The sequence below is a fragment of the Camelus ferus genome, chromosome 17 (assembly GCF_009834535.1).
Source record: "Camelus ferus isolate YT-003-E chromosome 17, BCGSAC_Cfer_1.0, whole genome shotgun sequence".
Lineage (NCBI taxonomy): Eukaryota > Metazoa > Chordata > Mammalia > Artiodactyla > Camelidae > Camelus > Camelus ferus.
Genome location: NC_045712.1, coordinates 15,886,203 through 15,900,357, shown reverse-complemented (window position 1 = coordinate 15,900,357; position 14,155 = coordinate 15,886,203). Strand labels below are relative to the sequence as shown.

At 51.4% G+C, this 14,155-nt stretch overlaps 1 protein-coding gene across 1 annotated transcript in view; it reads left to right on the top strand.

Annotated features, from left to right (window-relative positions):
* Positions 1-14,155, top strand: part of PTPRG (protein tyrosine phosphatase receptor type G) — a 654,052-nt gene that overhangs the window by 557,805 nt on the left and 82,092 nt on the right. The window contains 2 exon segments of the mRNA XM_032458153.1: positions 861-1,441; positions 1,443-1,621. Coding sequence (XP_032314044.1) covers positions 861-1,441; positions 1,443-1,621 — 760 coding nt within the window.

Below are 14,155 nucleotides of genomic sequence, written 5' to 3'. Positions count from 1 at the left end.
ACGGTGGGAAGAATGAACTGAGGTTCGGGCACAGGCAACCCCGCCTCGACCCCTTCACCTCGCTGCACCTCATTTTCCTCGCCTGTAAAACGGGGTGAGGACCCTATGTGTCTCCAGGGTAGCATGGGAAGCCCCAGCGCGTAGTTGTTGCCCGTTCAGGGAACTCCCGTTGTTGTCATCTGCATGAGCGTTGAGTCGCCGTGGATAAGTCCGGGGACTCTGAAAGGTACGGCGCTGTGTCGTGCCAGACACGGAGATGCCGGCTGTAAACCAGCTCCAAAGCTTGCAGTGGAGATTGTGGCTCCCGCTTCTGACCTGGCCACTGCAGACGTGGGCTGGCCACCGTCCCTTGTTCCATCACTCCCTCTCTTTGAGAGGCAGAACCAGATCCCAGATGGCTTTTCTAGACCTCAGAGCTGTGTGTTCTCCGTAAGCGTGGGTGATGTATGAAAAAAACCAGGGCTCCCCTCCTCTTCCATTGTCACCCCACTGACAGGTGACCATCTAATGTTGCCAGTTCATTGCTTGTTTGACATTTGTCTTTCAGACAACATGAATGCTTCTTACTTTTTTTTTGCTACTCGGCCTCCTCCTGAACAGTGTCAGTGAAAAATTGGGCTTGATACCCTGGTTACAATTTTTGAGTAATTGTCAAACCATTGAGAGCAGAGATGGTCTTCCACGGACCCCCTAGTGTCGGCTTTGGCACCTTACTTTGGGAAACCTCACAAGTAAAGTGAAAGACGAGTAAGAGCTTTGGAGGGTAATAACCAGGGCCTCTTCCCCACTCCTAGTGACTGACACTTCTCTGCTGTCCCTTTCTCTTTCTTCCTCCAACCTCCCCCGGTGACCCTTTCAAGCCCACAGCGTCTCCCGCCTCTTCGGCCGACATGGCCCCCATCAGCTCGGGGTCTTCCACCTGGACGTCCTCCGGCATCCCCTTCTCATTTGTTTCCATGGCAACTGGGATGGGCCCGTCATCCAGCGGCAGCCAGGCCACGGTGGCCTCGGTGGTCACCAGCACGCTCCTCGCCGGCCTGGGCTTCAGCGGCGGTGGCATCTCCTCCTTCCCCAGCACCGTGTGGCCCACGCGCCTGCCCACCACTGCCTCGGCCAGCAAACAGGCCGTCCGGCCCGTCCTGGCCACGACCGAGGCCTTGGCAGCCCCGGGCCCCGACGGCGATTCGGCCCCGACCAAGGATGGTGAGGGTGCCGAGGAGGGGGAGAAGGATGAGAATGAGAGCGAGGATGGCGAGCGGGAGCACGAGGAGGAGGGCGAGAAGGACTCTGAGAAGAAGGAGAGGAGCGGGGTGACCCACGCCGCCAGGGAGCGGAGCCGCACGGGGCCCACCCCCGCCCCCGCGTCCCCCGGCAGCGCTGTCCAGGAGGGTGGGCATCAGACTAGAGCTGGGCGCCCGCGGGACCCCACCACCGTCCCCACCGCCCGGCCCGAGGAGGCCCGTGGACCCCGACTCGGTCACCCCCACCCAAGTGCCCCCCACAGTCACAGAGGAGCATGATGCAGAGAGCGACCCCAGGAGGCCCGGAACCCCATCCAAGAAGCCTGTGTCCCGAGGGGACCGATTCTCCGAGGACAGCAGATTTATCACGGTCCATCCAGGTAAGCGGCCGCGCCTCACTCGAGGTTCCACGCTGCTGTGAACAGTCTTACCCTTGGAAAAATATTTGGCTTTTATTAGAGGGTGAAAATCCAGAAAGTACTTAACATTCCTGGGAATCGTGTGTGTCCCTGGTAGAAAAATGCGTGTGTCTGTCTTTCTCCATTGTATTCTAGTAAGAATAACCTACTCTCTTACTGTTGCTGGACTAAGTTTTGCCTTGATATTTGTTTCCTGGTTAAATCGACTTGCCTCGCAGTAACTCCAAGTGTGTCGACCGTGGAAGTAAATGAATCGATCTTAAGAAGGTTATTGTTAAGATTTCGTCCCTTATTCACTTATTCAGCACCTGTGTTTTTGGACGGCCTGTTTGGTGCCAGGCCTGGGCTGGGTGCTCACCCAGGTGAGCACGGCCCCTGCCTCTCGAAGCTCACGGCGTGGAGGAGAAGACAGAGAGTGATGACGGCAGCCAGCTAGACGCACGCAGGGAAGTCAGGCAGGAATGTTGGGACGCAAGCAGGCAAGTGTGCTGGCTGCCAGAAAACTGGCTAACTCAACTTGGAGACTGAGGAACGGTAATAAATGAGGAAATAAACAGGGTGCTGTCAAAGAAAATAATCAGGAAGAGGGCAGGGAGCTGTCTTAACTCAGAAAGGCCACTCTGGGGAGGTGACATTTATATTGAAACTGAAAAGACGGGAGACTCCCACGTGGGGAGAGCTGGCGTTAGCCGGTGATCCTGGCCCAGGAAGCAGGGCTCTCAATCTCAGAGCCCCATTTGCTCTGTGAATTACACAGTTTATAGACAGTGAGAACAGGGCATGGCTGGTCTGGCCTCCACTGGGTGGCTGTGACCCCCGTCACCCTACCCGCTGGCAGTTCTGTGGCTCCATTGCACACTCAGATCTTCATGAACCACCCTGATGGTCTCTGCGAGGGAGCCCTGAGCATGCGGGGTTGTCATTGTTGTGGGGGGTTTTCTTAATAAGAGATGCTTTCTTTTGCCAGACTACAAGATGTTTAGCAACAATTTTTTTTTTTTTTTGCATCGAAGCTGTTGTGGAGTTATAAGAGTGCAAAAAAAAAAAGCAACTGGTAAATATTTATTTGCTTTTGCACTTGTAAACATTAAAATTCATCTAAAGCTGAGACCTCGTATGTTAAGATACAACTTAGAATAAATTTTCATGTTTTGAATTACGTTTCTTTTTAGAGCTGGTATGGACTCGTTTTTCTGAAGCGTGGGTTTCCTCTGGGCGGGCGTTGCTCACTTATTCCTGGTTTTAGGGGATGGTGCAGAGTAGCCTTCTGTGGACTCGAGTGAAGGAAATACCGAGCCACCTGTGAGGCTGTTTGAAGCTATTCCTGCATCAGCAGTGACATTCCCTGTAAGAATTGCTGTGGAAAAGTTGGATTTCTTGCATTTGAAGATATTAACAAAATATTTATGGAGTACCCAGTGTTCCAGGCACTGGACTAGGCATTGGGAATAGACCACAGATTAAGTCAGACTTCTGCTCTTCTGGAGTTTACGTTCTAATGGGGAAGCTTGAGAACATTCCAGTAAACAAATGCGTAATGTCAGGTGCTATAGTCAGGGATGGGGACATTGTAGCTTCAAGAGGTCAAGGAATGGCCTTTGAGTGGAGAGCCAGGCGGCGAGAATGAGCTAGCTCTGCACTGAGAGAGCATTCTAGGCTGCAGGAGCAGCAGGTCCAGAGATGCTCGAGTGGGGACTAGTTTGGATCGGTCAAGGAGAACTCAGAAGACCAGTGTGCCTGGACCACAGAGATGAGGGATACAGGGTGAGTTCAAAGAAAGGCAGAGCGCAGATCAGGGAGGGGCTCACCAGCCATGCCGAGGATTTGGTTCTAACTGACGTGGAAAACCAGTGGTGCGTTTCAGCAGGGGAGTTACTCATCTAATTCACTTTTTCAAAAGGTCATTTGGGCCTCTGTGTGGACATTTTGGGGAAGCAAGCGTGCACACAGGGGGTCGAGTTAGAGGGTGATGCCTGTGGCGGCTTGGACCAGTGTGGTCTCTCCAGAAACAACTGGTGGACTTGGAGTTGATTTTCCAGCCTGAGCGGTTCAGCCCCTGGACTAGGGCTCCTGCAAAGCAGCATTCCCAGCCTGCTCCTATTAAACATCTCTTTGCCCACGCCCCTGGAAAGTATGGCTGCTGAGAGCTTGGGCTAGGAGTGGCTGCAGCTTGAGAGATGGTGAGGAGTGGGGACCTGGGGCGTGGTCCAGGTACGTGGAAACAAGGCATTGCAATTGCAGCCAAGTTCCAGAGTCCGAGGAAAGGGGGGGGGGGACTTTGGGGCTTCCCACCTCCACGCGTAGGGCGTACGGGTTTCCAGCTTCAACCCTGCAGGCATCGGAGTGGCTGCCATCTTGGCAGAGTAGCTTCTGCAGTCAGATCCCCCCAGGAGGCTCTGCCCCTTATTCATGCCGGGTTCTCAGACCGGCCTCTGCTCAGCTTCCTCGTCTGTAAAGTGGGGATAACTGTAGACCTTATGCAGAGAAATGGAGTCACTCTTGTTGTTGTTCGTGACAAGGGCAGAGGAGCCTTGTGCAGCCCAAAGGCCACACAGTTCCAGTGGTGACTACAGAGAGGCCCCTTGCGGGTCTTCTGCGTCATCCCTGGGCATCAAAGAGCACGTGGGGATTATGGTCCCCAATGGGCTGGCATTAAAAACGACCTCCAGGAACTCCAGCCCATCCCCAACACTGGTAAGGCAGAGCGTCTCCCTCACCACCATCAGCTCAGTGGGAAAGTTCTCTTCTTCCCAGAGCAAAAAGGGGTCTTCCTTTAGAATTTCAGGCAATTGCAGTTTGAGAGTGGTGATGGTGGTGGTGGTGGTGGTTGGTAAAGCCAGAGATCAGCAAACTAGCTCTGCAAGCAGCCAGAGAGTCACGTTTTCATCTCTGCAGGCCACAGGGCTTTGTTGAAACTTCTCATCTCTGCCAGGTAGCGTGAGAACAGGCAGAGACTGCACAAATGGGTGGATGTGACTGAGTTTTAGCAAAACTCTGTTTACAGAAACAGACAGTGGGCCTGATTTGATCGGTAAGTTGTCATTTGCCAACCCCTGGTTTAAGCACACATATGTGTGTGTCCATTGGTTAATAAAAGATGTGAGTAACTTGAGGGTAAAACCCACAAACCCCACATCAGTCCATGATGACCCCCAGGGTCTCACTTCACCGCCATTTATCCCATCCTTTCCCCTGCCTGCCTCTTCCATGGTATTTACATTTTAAATGAAATCACCATCATTTTAACATTAGCAGTGACTTTTTTTTATAAAGACTTTGAGTGTACATTTGTCTAAACCTGTTCCGCACTTATTTTTTTCTTTACATTAAGTAAAACCAATTCTTTCAATCGATATTTAGTCTTTTTGAAAGAAGCATTAACATTTAAAGTGACAAACTGTTAAATTTTTACCAGCATCCCCAGAAGGCTTTTTTAAGCTCCCTTGATGTTTGAGAACATCTTTTTAAGTCCTATAAGTAGTAACTTTAGCATTAACTTGCCCGGAAAGGAGAAGGGAATCTTCTAGAAGAAGTGGCAAACTCGGACGCACACAGAAATCAGGTAGGTGATATCCATGCAAAAAAAGGACCAGGTGGTTAGACATTAGGGAGTGGTGAGGATTGCAGCAAACTGGGGGGCCTCGTGTCCTTTCTAAAGAGGGCCCATCTCACTCAATTTCAGCTGTTTCCAGTGACGATGCCTAGAGAGCCAGAAATAACTTCAGGTCTTTGTGCAGAATCTCCCAATTTTTAAGTGAGTTCAAGGTTTAAAAGCAGTTTTTTTTTGTTTTTTTTTTAACATGTGCCAGGGTAAATGCACCCCTTTGCCAGGTAGGTAGGAACCGCGGTGCTTGGCCGCTGCTGTAGGCTTGATTGCTGCAGTTGTGACTCTCCTGGGAGCTGATGAGAGGAGTAGAAGGCTCGGGGCAGGCCCTGCCTCTCTCCCCCAGCCCTTTGCTGGCACCTGTTCAGTGTGGAGCCCTCAGCTAGATGTGTGCTGCGTGGAAGTCCGACATGGTCCCTCCCTCAGGAGCCACAGCCTGAGTGTGGCGTGGGCATCCCCAGAGGCCACCTGGTGCAGTAAAGTGTTCTCGGGGTGGTATGCAGTCGAGCACGCCCCAGCAGGAGCACTTCAGGGTGGGCACAGCCTACAGATTTATCGTTTCGTGCTGGGATTTCCCGTCTTTATTTCCTTAAATCAGGGAAACTCCTTTTTCAGACTGAATCTTGCCCAGAACCCCAGGTAAACTCCCGTTCACTGAAGGCTTCCCGACTGCTCCTGCCAGTCAGCTCCAGTTCAGACGGTCAAGAAAGTACAGCCTGCAGGCCAGGTCTGGCCCACGGCCAGCTTTCTTCCTGCCCCTGAGCTGGGAATGGACTGAGCTGGTCAGGGACCGGGGGCTGCTGTTCTGTCGAGGGAGCTGTGCTCCGGCCACCCCACTCCTTTGTGCAAACCCCGAGGTGCCTCTTTGAAACTCTCAAGCTCTAAGGATCTCAGCTCTAATGATAGAAACCGTCACGTCATGGTTAACATTTGTCATTGTTGCTGTTAGAACAGTGTGGCAGCCTGAGGCTCGGAAGGTTCAGGAATGCACCTCTGGCAAGATGTGGGAAGTCAGGTTTGGACAAGGGCCCTGACTCTGCCATGCTGCTGCCCGCCTCCTGGCTTGGCGGCTGGTTCCCCAAGTGGGCAGCACACGATGAGATATTAATTATTCAGTAAGTGTTTGAACATGAGCTTTTAAAAAGATACCATTTTCTCAGCTATGGCAGAGATTCTCAACCAGAGATGATTTTGTCCCTCTGCCCTGCAAGGATGTTTGACAGCATCTGGAAACATGTCAGGGTGGGTGTAGCCATGACCGGGGAGGGAGGGGGCTGCTGCGGGCACCTCGCAGGTGGAGACCAAGGACGCTGCGAATCATTGTACGGTGCACAGACCAACCCCACGACAAAGAGTGACCTGGTCCAAAATGTTGATAGTGCCATGGTGGAAAAACTCTGACTTACAGTATTAATATAAAGTTTCCTTTTCAAAGAAGTTTGCATGAGGGGGAAAAAGGTAATGAATAGCAGGTCAAAAATAAGTAGCAGTACAGTTTCACGAAGACAGGGCCATCTTGAATGTGACATGGAGTGTGTGGAGGTATGAAAATGTTGCATCCTTTATTTAAAATAAATTAGAACGGGCACTTGTATGGACTACCGTAGCAGTGTTCAGCCTGTGCGAGTTTCTTGGTCAGGTTCCGTTTTTTGGGGGAGAGGTTGTCTACGTAATTCTGCTTGCCCTGCCTCTTGGCTGTGGTCTTACTGGCAGCTCTGGAAGGACGTGATGCTCCGGGGACTGCAGTTTCGGGTGGCCTGACGGCTTTTTGGCAGCACTGTGGTTTAGTTTCCTCCCAGCAGGCGTCTGGGTCCTTGGAAGTTTCTGCCCCTCACTGAGTGACCTTTGAACTAGGACAGATTGTACATCTCTTGGCGTAGGAAACCGGGCCCCTCCGAGAACCAGTAGGTTTCCAGAGAGGCTGGAGTCAGGGATTCAGGTTGTGAAGAGGTGGCGTGTTTGACATAAGGGAGTTCCAGCTTCTGTCCCGACTGACGGCCGAGTCAAGTGATGTTGCGCTGAGGTGTCTGCAGTGCCGGCTGGGTAGGTCAGGACCTTCCATGTATATAGGACTTGGAATTAAATGGGGATTTATCAAACGCTCTCAACTTGCCAACACCTGATTGAAATACACACGGCAGGTTGTTGTTCGATTGTGAGTCTGATGAGGCGAGCTCGGTATGAATCGGCAAGGAAGGCTTCTTCACGAGAACTCCTGGTACTGATATAAATAGAAACACGTGATGCTCTAAGTCCAGCTCAGACATGGTGATGGGAACATGGAACCAGTATCCCATTGCAGGCGGATATATGTATTTGGAACCCACAGTCATGTCTCTACAACAGTGGTTTAGCAAATGCCAGGGCTCCAAAAAAAATAAGGACAAATTTTGTGGCCCTGTTAAAAAGCAGGCAGCTTTTTACCTCACACACATTAGGGGAGGATACCACAAAAACTAAAGGGCAAAAAACACAATAGAAAATAACAGTTGTTGACGAGGATGTGGAGAAATTGGAAGCCTGGTGCACTGCCGGTGGGGGTGGAAAATGGTGCAGCTATTTGGGGAACAGTATGGAAGTTCCTAAAAAAATTAAGAATAGAACTACTGTATGATCCAGCCATCCCACGTCTGGGTATTTACCCCAGAGAACTGAAAGCAAGGTCACATTCATCACAGCATTATTTACAGTAGGCAGGGGATGAAAATGACAGTGTCCAGTGACAAAATGTGGCATTTACATATAGTAGAATATTACTCAGCCTTATAAAGGAAGTCCTGTCACATGCTGCGGCGTGGATGAGCCTTGAGGACATTATGCTTAGTGAAATAAGCCAGTCACAAGAAGACAGATACATATTTGATTCCACTTCTGTGAGGTACCTGGAGTCGTAGAGACAGAAAGTAGGATGGTGGATGCCAGGGGCTGGGCGTGATGGGGAATTGTTACTTACTAGATACAGAATTTCAGTTTTCTGGATGAAAGACAGATTCTGGAAATTGGTTTCACACCAGTGTGATAAACTTAACCCTACTGAACTTTATTCTTAGAGATGGTTAAGATGGTAACTTCTATGTGTGTTTTGCCACAGTTTTTTTTTTTTTTAAAGGCAGCGCCTTAATTCCCAGCTGTGGGTGGTTTTTAATGAGTGGCGTTATCAGAACAAACGCAGTCCCGCGGTACACAACTGAAGCAGGCTGTGGACTTCCAAGTGTGCAGGTTGTCCGGCTCCTAATCCTTCTTGAAAAGTGAAAGAACTCCAGGTAGCGGCCTCTCGGATCCAAGTTCGTTTTAGTCTTGACAACGCAGGGGCTCTCGTCCTGAAACAGAGGTTGAGCCCTCACGGTGGGGTGGGAGGCATTCAGATGGGTCCATCTGATGTATCGCTCGCTGCCGTAGCATTTATAGTACATTGTACTCCGTTTTTATTTGCTTCTACTGGGATGAGAGCCAAGCCAGTAAAAGGCAAACAGCATTAATTCAGTGATGACATATGCCACTGAAAACTGTTTTTCTTTTTTTTTTTTTTTTTAATTTTTTTTTTTTTAAAGCAGAATGGAGGCAGTTTACTCCAATTCTGGTGGATGCTGAAATAAAGCTGGGAGGAGGATGAGCTGCGGAAGGTCATTAACTCTTACCTCCCTCCGGCAAATGCTCAGAGAGGGTTAGATATTAGACAGCCTTTTGCACAAAATGTCCTTTGGAAGACACTTCCGAAGCAGGCTTGTTCTCTGAGTCCCGGCCCTGCCTGGCCTCACGTCTTCTGACCCTTCCAGCGGCCCTTCGTCTGCACGTCACATCCATGGGGGAGAGGTGGGTGAATGTGGGTACTGTTTCCATTTTTACCCTCTTACCTGCAGACCAGCAAGATGCAGCCCTGGAAAAGAGTATGAAAGAGGTCCAAGTTCGTGGAGGCCAGTGGCCCACATGGTAGAGATGGAGCAGCTCTCTGATTCATTTCCAATTGGTTGAAAAAGAAAATCTCTTGCAAAATAGATACTGAATTGGGAAAGCTGCCTCGTACAGAAACGGCCTCTTCTCTTGAGCCAAGTTAGTGATTTCAGATTCCTTGTCAGGAGTTTGTTAAAACATGATTTTTGCCTTTGCTTATAAGGCCTTTGTAAAACCCCCAAGTGTGTGTTGTTCTGCTGATTTCCTGGGTCAGCATGCCATCCCGCTGCCCGACATTAGACTGGCTGGAGGGAGTTGGCAGCAAGAGTCAGGGTAAAGAAAGCAGGTCTGGTGTGACATTAGGGAGCAGTGAGGACTGTGGCAAACTCACAAGCCATACCCTGTCTTAGAGAGCATGCTGCTTGGTCCCAGCGGATGTTTGCCATGTGGGAATTCAGGCTGTTGTTGCCAGCCTTCAGCATTTCCGGGAGAAGATTCCGTTTGGTAAACATGTTTTGATTTTGATGTCAACTCTTGCTTATTCAGTGCTGGCAGGTAACTCACACTTTAATTAATAATTTCAGATGGAGGGGTACCAAGCCAGAGACATCTGTGCGTGGCCAGTTCACAAAGCCCATGGCAGGTGAGAATCAGAGCTAGTCCTGAATCAGAGATGTGGGCTAGAAGGAGCTGCATTAATCCAGAGGCCCTGCATGTGTCCTGGTGTCCGGATTTAGGCACAAGGAAAAGAGGCCAACCTTCCAGGAGCTGGGCAGCCAAGCTCTGCTGGACCTTTCAGGAGGCAGCTGGGTTACATGTGAAGCTCACAATAAAAGTGAGCTGCTCCTACAGCTGGGAGCATCACATTTTACCACACCGTCAGTGCTGCTGCTCGGTTCCACTGAGAAGAGAAAAAACGAACATTCTCGGATGCCTCCTTTGTGTCAGGCACCGTGCTTAATGCTCGACTGGTCAGGGCCAGCTTTGGAAGATGCAGCCGGGCTGTCACACAGGCCCTTTGCACGCCTCCATGGTTTGCTCTCACCGTCTTGAAACTCTTCTAATCTTTTTTGAACAAGAGGCCCCATGATTTCATTTTGTATCTGGCACAGAGTGCTTCGCATGGATTATCTCATTTAATCCTTCTGAGTTCCCTGAGAGGTGAGCGTTCTCTGTTTCTCTTGGATAGAAGAGGGACCAGAGGCTCAGAGATAGGCAGACACTTACCCAAAGTCACACAGCTGGAAAGGCCTGAGCCAGAATTTGTAATCAGGTTTGTCTGACTCTTAAGTGTAGGCAGGATAGTGGTTTCTCTGAAAAGTTTATAGTATGTTCTAATCTCTGGGGTCCTTGGTGTGGGAAAGATCTCTGGGGGACTGAAGGTCCCCAGCTCAGGCAGCATGTTATGTGTTCCTAGCAGATTTGAGTAACTCACTGTCTTTTACCCTTTGTCCTTTGAGGGTCTGCTGAGTGAGTCAGACAAGCGTTCCTTCTGAAGGGCGGCAAGTAGTGTAGTGCAGTCTTGTCTCAGGGCAGACTTTGAGGTTCTGGCTCCTCCCTGGCAGCCCCTAGTTCTGATGCCCACAGAACACGTCTGAGGTCCGGCGTGACTGCCACATGTGCACTCACCTGTTACAGGGGAATCAGATTCAGCCAACACCAGAGGAGCACTCGGCATCTGCCTGGTGCGGTGCTAGGGGCTTGAGGAGGGGGAGGATGGTGGCAGTGGTGATGCTAGTTAGTGATGTTGTGGGTGCTGATGATAATCATTGCAATTGATAACGTTAAGCAGGTGCTTATGGTTGCCAGGCAACATTCTAAGTGTTTATATTGTATTATCTCATGTCACCCTCACACCGCCCATGTAGTGGGCAGTATCATTATTTCCACTTATGGATGAGGAACCTAAGGCCCAGAGAGGTTAACTAACTTGCCTGGAGTTGCGCAGCTAGTGGGAGACAGAGCTTTATTACTGTTCTTCCAGATACAGAGATACAGAGAAAATCAGCCCTGCTTTGGGGGACCTGACAGTAAGTAACATGAGCACTTACAACTGAGGGTGACGTGTGCAGCAAGAGAAGTGCATGATGATGACCACCAGGACGAGGATGGTAGTATTTACTTAGCGTTGACTCAGCGCCAGGCGCACTCCCGAGCATTCCACACTGCATCTTGAGTTTCCCACCGCGCCTGTGAAGTAGGTTTTTTTAATCACATTTTATAGTTCAAGAACTCCAGGCACGAACTGATTCCAGGTATTGGTTCGGAGGCAGAATTTGAAAGTGGCAGAGGCAGGATTTGAACCTGTGACCTTAACTCTACTCCGCCTTGCAGAGAGCACAGACAGAGGGTTTGGGGAGGCTTCACAGAGAAGGTAGCGCCTGAACCAGGACCGAGGGATCAAGAGAAGCTCCTGGGGGCAGGACAGGAAGGTGTTCCAGGTGGTCAGATCAGCAGGGAGGGAGGCCAAGGGGTGGGACCATGGCCCAGCATGGTCGTTGGGTGGGTGGGCGTGACTGGAACACATCGCGGGGGGGCGGCAGGAGATGATGGGGTGGGGGAAGGCCCACTCAGGAAAGGCCCCGCTGTCCCTGAGGGCTGTGTGGAGTTTCTCAGGGGAGGGACAGGGGCAGATTTCACATGATGGCGTGGAGACAGGATAAAATTCCAGGCTCCCGGTCCTGGGAAGACAAAGGAATACTGTGAATTTTAATAGGAAATCAACGTTCCCAGGCCCACATGGGAATCCAGTAGCACTGCTAGCTTCTGCCTGGCCTTTCAGTAAAAGACCTGGGCAAATCCAGCTGCCTGTCACCAGCCAAGGCTGAGATCAGGCTGCTGACAGGATAGTTTCCTGAAGTCTCTCACGGACGCTGCAAGCTGTTGGCAGCCTGCGTGCTCCTCCCCAGAAACTGCCACCTGGGGACTTGGGGACTGTCCTGAGGGGGACTTCGGATAGTGGCTCCTCCCCTAACCCCTCAAAAAAAGGAAAAGCTCACACAAGCACCATGAAATATTAGAAAGACAGGTGAAATGACTCAGTCGTGGAACTTGGATTGGACCAGCCTGAGCCAGAATCTGCATTCTCTCTCCTGGCGACAAGGAGTCTGAGTTGGTGCCCCACAGTCTTTTTGGGGTTCTGGAGCTCCCTGAGCATCTGATGAAAACCTCACCCTCACTTTGTAGGGGAGGTGGGAGGGACGGGCATAATCACCAACACACGGGATTTCAGGGAGAAGGTAGTGTAGCAGTGACCCTCACAACCAGACCATCCCTCCTAAGGCCCAGAAATGCTAGAGGGCGTGGCCACTGTTTACTGGCTCTAGAATGGCAGAAATCCCACCCAGCTGGCATCTCCAGGGACTCTATTTTAGAGATCTCCAGGTGAGAGACCATTTTGGCCAAGGGTCCTTTTCTGTGATGGAGGTTGAGTAGGACCTGGAGTTTGCATTCTGACTCTTTCCCACCCCTGCCCACCAAGCAGGAGCCCAGGCAAGGATCTTTTTCTGGAAGGAGGGAAGGAAAGAAAGAAGACATTGGGTACACAAGGGCTTCCCAGGGTGGAAACAGAGTTCACTGGATGTGTGCCCTGTCTCGTCAGCCCTCCTGCCATGTTTTCCATTAACAGGACCATCCAGGCTTTGAGATTCCCCACCACCAGCCAGATAATTACCTAGCTGAGCTTCCCCCTTCTGGAGCCTTGCAAAATTACACTCATTTGCAACTGGGTCTTCGGCCGGTGACCAGAGCCTGGCGAGTAAAGCATTATATATCAAGGGAGAGATTGCGTCCCTGATGGTGTCTGCCTTATGGCTCGGTCTTGCGGTGTTTTCCCCTGCAAGCCCTGGGGCCTAAAGCCAGTTCCTTTGGAAACCCTGGCTGATGTGATCGCTGCCTCTCCATCTCGCCCCCCCCCCAACCTCCCACCTTGTGCACATACCCCCGCCACTTCAGTGCTCTCTCTCCGGAACACCCAGGACACACTGCTTCCCCTGCACGTGGCCTGGCTGACTCCCTTTCATCCTTCGCCCCGCACCCTGAGTCAGGAGGCCCTTGCACAGTCCCTGGACTGTTCCCCTCTACCCCTGTGCTTCCCCTGGCGTCAACATTCACCGGATTCATATTGTTTGTTCCTGTGCCTGCTTCTCCTTCGAATTCCTGCCTGATGTTCTGCTGCATTCCCAGCCCCTAGCGCCATGCCTGGCACTCGGTCGGGGCTTGGAAGATAGCTGCCCAATGAAAAATTGTGGAGCAAGGGGTCACGAGAAGTGAGCTCACTAAATGAGCAGCCAGTTGCTCTCCTGTGGCTTTTAATCCGAGTGTGCCTCGCTTGCCTGCCTCTGTTTCCTGACCTGTGAGCTGGGCAGCAATCTGGCCCTGCCTGTGCAGGAAACAGAGGAGGTGATCAAGGTCAACTACCTCCGAAGAAACCCAGTCAGAGCCCTGTGACACACTTCTCCTTCAGTCCAGGACCTTGCCTCTTTAACAGTGTGCTCCCAGGACCAATGATCTCTTTCCTGCTCAGCCCACCTTCTGTCTCTTGGAAACCCAGCCTGATTAGCCCTGCATTTAGTCCGTCCTGCAGAGGGACACTCGGGGCTGGCTGACTGCTGGCCTCGTTTTTTGCAGAGCAGGAGGAATCCCTGCTGAGCTACCAGTCAGCCGGCCGCCAGCGTTCCATGTCTTGGTGGGGTTTCTCCTTGCGGCCACGGGGAGCCTTTGCTCTCTCGCCACCCGCCTCTCGTGACTGCCTCTGTGCACCTGTGCTCTTCCCAGCCTGCACCGCACCTGAGCTTTATTTGGGCCACCTGGAGATTTCCAGGCGTCTGCCCCACAGGATGGGAGACTCGGTTCTCTCCTGAGGCTGCTGGGGGACTTGTGAGGATACTCGGGGCCCAAGGGGAACGGAAGGAGGAACTGCTAGGGTAAGAGGTGTTGATTGACTAGAGAGAATCCTGGACCATTTCACAAGCTTCCCCTTTTAATCTCTGGACTGGCTG